General features: G+C 34.9%; 1 protein-coding gene across 1 annotated transcript in view; it reads right to left on the reverse strand.

Annotated features, from left to right (window-relative positions):
* The window catches only part of LOC106950627 (ovochymase-2), a 29,091-nt gene extending 23,126 nt beyond the window's left edge, over positions 1-5,965 (reverse strand). The window contains exons 1-5 of the mRNA XM_015037626.1: positions 5,218-5,965; positions 3,477-3,595; positions 2,418-2,511; positions 1,108-1,248; positions 183-280 (exon numbers count right to left, since the gene is read on the reverse strand). Of these exons, the coding sequence (XP_014893112.1) occupies positions 183-280; positions 1,108-1,248; positions 2,418-2,511; positions 3,477-3,595; positions 5,218-5,368 (603 nt within the window). The 5' untranslated portion in view covers positions 5,369-5,965. The remainder of the gene's footprint in view (positions 1-182; positions 281-1,107; positions 1,249-2,417; positions 2,512-3,476; positions 3,596-5,217) is intronic.
* Between the last annotated feature and the right edge of the window lie 237 nt (positions 5,966-6,202).

Genomic DNA, 6,202 nt, shown 5'->3' on the forward strand with positions numbered 1-6,202 from the left:
ACCAATCCTCCCCTGTTCACGAAAACACAATAGGTCAACTTTAAATATTTGTTCTTTTTCAGTGTAACATTATATATATATACTATAAATGTACACCATCAAATGACGTCCTGGAGTGCTTCATGTAGAAAGCATGTCTGTGTTCAGTGTGAGCTGTGGCTGTGTGCTGAGTCTGTTTGTACCTGGTACAGCGCTCCATTTGGATAGTTTTGCCCCGGGAAGCTTGGAGTCATCAGATTCCCTTGATCACCTTGGAGGAAACCGCCGGCTCCGGCTATTTCTGGCAACAGGAATGAAGGACGCTTGAGCTGCGCTGACAACTCAAGGACAGCCTCAGTACGAACCCCTAATGCAGTTCCCCACCCTTTTCTCCATTTGGCCGTAATGACCCTAGTTTTCACCCCACACTCTGTCACACAGCAGCCTCCAGACCTTTATAGCCTCTGGTGAAGGTGCGCTAAAGACCTTAAAATAGATTAATCTTTTATTGCAGCAATATAATCCCACAAGGAAAAAATGTATAATGCCAGTACATTAATAGGTTAGGGAAAAGATTTTATATTAGGAAATGATAGCACTCTACTAAATTAGCAGCGGGACAATTCCTATTAGGTATAGATAAAAAAGTATTTTTGTGAGCCAAATAACTTTTTATTAAGACTTCCTGTTTTCCTGGGGTAAATGACATGACAGAGGCCCTTTTCTGTAAGCCACTCATCTAAATTGGAAAGACAAGAGAACATTCATAAATGGAGATTTGTAACCTTTAAAATTGCCTATGTGAAATATCCCAGCAAGACAAAGACTAATCTGAATAAATACCAATCATTGCACAGAACTCAGAAAGAGTCAAAATGTAGAGAATATTCTTCTAGGAACTTTGATCACACAGTGTTTCTTTATATAGTGGACCCCCACATATTTTTATTTTTTTTATTTTTGTATGTATTGTAATTCCAAAATTATTATTAAGAAATAACAGAAATGGTTCAAAATGAGCCTTTTTCTACGATCGTCACTCAGACATAACTCCACCATCTTCAGGTGTGATTTTTTTTGTTTTTTATAATCACCGAATAAATGCAGCGGCAATAAAACTTGACTTACCTGACGCAAACTCTGGAGTCACAGCTTTATAGTGAGCTTTAAATCCTTGATCTGTTTTCCTATCATTAGTGTCGAAGAAGACAGTCAGGTGGTTTGAAAGAGTCACCAAAGGCCTGGGTTTGGTGTAGCCACAGTATTTACCTGCAGAAAAGACACAACACATTCAGCAGATGGAGAAAGTGTGTGTCTTTTTTTTTACTTTACAATATTGTTTTTACATTGATTTACACAGATAATGTTCAACTTATTATTGATCACAGAAATGATCAATAATATTTGAGATGTTTGGTGATCTTATAATTTCAGTCATTAGAAATTATCTTTCAATGTTATGTGATTGCTATGTGACGCCGCTTTTACATTAAAGTAACAGCAATATTTTGTGTTATTTAGGCTTTTCAAAGTTATGTTTTCACCATGTAATCCATTTGTTTATAAATGTCACCGTTTCAAGCTAAATATTTAATTAGCAAGCTAAATATTTAGGTGACAAACTGAACAATTAGCTTCAAACTTACTATTTAGTTTGTAAGCTAATATTTTGTTTGAACCTAAACAATTAGCTAAGGCTATTTAGTTTGCTAAAAATATTTTTGTTTTAAATAAATACATAGCAAGGGAGCTAATAGTTTAAGTTACATTTTTAGTTTGTGAGCTAAATATTCAGTTTAGAAACTAAATATAATTAGCTAAAAGCTTCTTTGCCATTTTTCAAACTAAATATTTAGCCAGGAAGCTACCAATTAGTTTGAAGCTAAATATTTAGTTGAGGCAATCTATTTAGCTTGCTAGCTAAATATTTAGCTCCAAACTACATAGGTAGTAATCAAAACATTTGAGGCTGAATATTTGGTTTCCTAACTAAATATTTAGTCTCAAAATAAATATTCAGTTTAAAAGCTAATATTTAGGTTGAAGCTAAATGTTAGCTTCAACCTAATATTTAGGTTGAAGTGAATATTTCTAAATATTCAGTTTAGAAACTAAATATTTCGTGTAAAATTTAGTTTGAACCTAAACAATTAGATATTAATTTGCTAATTAAATATTTACGTTCAAAATAAATATCTAGCTAGAAAGCTAATATTTAGATTGAAGCTACATTTGTGAGCTAAATGTTCAGTTTACAAACTAAATATTTAATTCCAATGTAATCATTTAGTTTGAAGCTAAATATGCAATTTGTGAACGGTATATTTTGCTATGTAGATCCTTTATCCTTACTTTTAATAGACTAGATTAACAATAAGAATTTAAAATCCAATTTATTTAAAAAAGAATTTCCCTGTAACCCTGTGCTATATATTTACCGATGGTTCCCAGTGCGTCTCGCAGTGTGACCAAATCTGCTGTGCAGAGCTGAGTCTTCTCCAAAGCAAACTCCTCAAACCACAGATGAATCACCTGCAGCACAAACAAGCAAAGTTGTTTCCTCCCCCTTATTTCTCTGCATCTGATAAACCTGTTTACTGACAGAGCGCGCCAGAGTGAGCAGACAGTGGGAAATGTGAGAAAAAAAATATGCCTCTTACAGTAATATTTATGTTTAAGAGTGAAAATATAGAGAAATACGGAGACACAGGGAAGAGCCACTACAGTGAAAGGGAAGCAGTGATGATGAAGAGCGGGGAGTGAAGGATTTTATTTTGTCCAGCAGGCCTGCAGAGGATTGCTGCGGAAGATGAACCGGACCAGGCAGCCATCTGTTGATGATGCTGCCATTGCATTTGGACCAGCTGTCCTCTGCTGCTTGGCTTCACACTACACAGTTTTCATAACAGCAAGTTATGAAAACCTTGTTGATCAGAAACCAGACACATGGAAGTCTGGTTAAACAGAGATTACAGCCAGTCTGAAGTTTGAACACATTTTACCATTTGGAGTTTGAATGATTGTTTAAGCCATGCAGGGACTTTACAGCTTACAACTGCAATGACTGCTAAAATCAATAAATGGTATTTGTTGGATGACAAACTGTCCCAGAAGTTATTGCAATAAATAATAATGTTATTGTTTTTAGACCATTTTCAAGTAAAATAATGGTGCAGCAATGCAAGAACCCATTCTGAAGGATCAATCGAATTTAAATTCTAATGAACATTTAAGTGGAACTGGAAGACATTTTAAATATCCAAAACAACAGAAACATTAAATAAATTGTATTATGAAGTCTCTGTAAAGACAATTATCCTTCAAGAAAAGGCCTAGTTGAGACCAAAACCTGAAGACTTTTGTCATCCAGTTTTGGTAGAAAGAGAGAGAGAAAAGAAAAAAAGAGATAAATCATTGAGCTCATTTTCATTTATCATTAATTGACTTATTGCTGCAACATTTTTTCTTTTGGATTTTCTCAGACGAGTGGCTCTGACCTTATCAGGGTCCACAGTGATGCTCCATGTGCAGCTTATGCCGTTGTCGTAGCTGCTGGGGTAGTTCCAGCTGGTGAAGGTGCCCGACTCACCAGTCAACTCCAGCGGACCTCCACACCCTGAGTGAGGCCATGGACATCAAAGACAAATGTTGAAGTTTGGCAATGCAGCAGAGAGCAGCTTTAGGAAGTAATATGGCTCCAGCTTCATTGATTTATAAGCTTTAGAATTATGTTACATTGAGAGGAATATTTTTACTCTAAACTACAAACATTTATTTTTATTGATTTCAATTGTTGAAATATTAGCAGACATGTTAACCCTTGTGGGTGTGAAGACTGAGGCAACTGATACAAGTGATATGGGTGTGGGTTGGACCCTATTTTTAAACACAAGGGTTAAAAATAGAATGCTGATTTTCTGCACAAATAACTTTGCAGCTGAGGAAGAATAGTGTTACAAATGTATAACTGTATTAAGATTAACAAAAGAAAAAGTGAGATTTCCCAGGTGATTATATAATAAGCTGTGATCTCCTTCTGTCATGGAGTCTGGATGACATCTGTGTTTAACATTAACTAACCTGGGAGGTGACTTGTTGCTGTAAGATTGGCCATGGCTTTTGTCACATAAAAATAAGTACCTAATTAATTTGTCTATCTAATTTAGACATTACTCTAAATCCAAAACGTTTGAAGCAAACTCATTCAACAAATTACAGCGCCTACTAGCAGGTAAACCTGTTGCCAGTGGTGATAATATGATAATGCGCTAATTTTTCATTTAGCACTTTGATAACTTTTAAAGTCTTTAGCACACTTACCTTCCCCTGGATAACATTTTCCAAATAAAGGCTAAAGCACTCATTTACCTGGCTGTTTCTTAAACTTTCACTTTCAGTTGAGTAAATATCAACGTTTGTATGGAAGTTTTGATTGTCGACTCTTAAGTAGTTTGACGTTTATTCATGCTCTTATTTTGAAGTAGATTAAGAATGTATAAGCAACAGTTCCGTTTCCTCTCATCATATATATATATATTATCTATATATATATATATATATATATATATATATATATATATATATATATTATGTATATATATATGTATATGTATATGTATATTATGTCTATGTTCTACAACCTTTCCCTTCAAATTACAGTGAAGTATAAGAACTCCAAATTAGAGCATGAACCTCTTTCTTAAACTCATGAGAGCAGGAAAATTTGGCTAGCATTTAAACCTTTACATCACATTTAAATGTTAATGTGTTATAATGTTTTTATTCAGAAATTAATACATTTTTCATAACGTATTTGGACAAATATGTTCATATAATGTTTTATCCTTGTTTCTTTTTCTGCATTTGACTCAAGTGTAGATTAATGCATTCTGCTTTTGTTTTAAGCTTTCATTTTTTATTGCTTTGTTGCATTATCACCTGTTTAGTTTGAAACTTTTGCATAGAAATTAATGTTTTACTTGGTTTCAAAGCCCTTTTCTTGTCTCTCAAGCAGTAAAGTATATTAGCCGTTTTACTGCAGCTGCTAATGTAACATTGCGCTCCCTGGTTGTGACAATATTGCCTTTCTTGCAATCAGCAGAACTTTTCTAATTGTCCCAAAGTCAAATCCTCATGTTTCTGGCTATTTCAGATCTGAATGCTTCACCACAACTTTTTGTTTTTTTCTCTACTGTCTTGTGTGTAAATGAGCATATGTTCAGATGATAAAATACTCACCTTCTGATTGATCAGGGACATCAGGCTTGTCTGTGAAGTAGAGGGCAATGAGGGCGATGCAAACAACTGCCATTGCTATGAAGAGAAACATCAACATTTTCTCCAGGTTGCTCAGTGCCCTGGACCGACGTTTTCCCTTCTCCACATCCATTTTTCTTGCAGTGACGGAGATGCACCAGACTGAGCCTCCTTCACAAATTCACCGGCTTATTAGCAATCCCAGGAGAAACATACCTGAACTTTGACCACAGCCATGGACCTTGAGCCTGCTCAGATGTGGTATTAGAGCCTCTCAGCTGGGGAGTGTACAGATTGGAATCAAGCCATAAATCAAACGGTATCAGAAGTGAAGTGTAATAAGTGTGGATGGTCTAAGTGGTCCAATCAGTGGGTCATTTCAACACCTTCAAGAGAGCTGGCTGACAGAGCAGATTAGAGTCAACACTCACTACATAACATTGAGCTACTTTTTACAGCCGATCTAACAAATTCTCAGTTATTTGAAGGAAAATACGATGAATTGCACATCCAGTTTTTACTGGTGTGGAAACAATTAAAACAGCAGCAGTTGATCAAAGAACATTTGTCTAAAAGAGTCAAATTAAATGATCATTTAAAGCATTTCTGAAGCTAAATTTGAAACTTTTGACTATCAAACAGGAAAATATGAAACAATTGTAGTATTTTCTGACCAGACTATTTTTTACAGCGTTCACATCAACAGTGCTAACATACAATTTTATGTGCAATATTTACAACTATTTTATTAAACAGATTTTATTAGTACAGCACTATTCATACAAGATCTAAGTAATTTTGAGAAATAAATCAAACAAAAATAAAGATTCCTTCTGAATTCAAGCATGAAATAAAACCAAGTAGTTTGTAACAGAAATTATTGTAACATCATTATTATCACTGGAAGGGACATTTCTCCAGCAGGATCTACAACTCTCAGCGCCCTGTTCTTCACTTCTTTGTGTCT

This window comes from Poecilia latipinna, unplaced genomic scaffold (assembly GCF_001443285.1).
Source record: "Poecilia latipinna isolate Pla-1442-1.1 unplaced genomic scaffold, P_latipinna-1.0 Scaffold412, whole genome shotgun sequence".
NCBI lineage: Eukaryota > Metazoa > Chordata > Actinopteri > Cyprinodontiformes > Poeciliidae > Poecilia > Poecilia latipinna.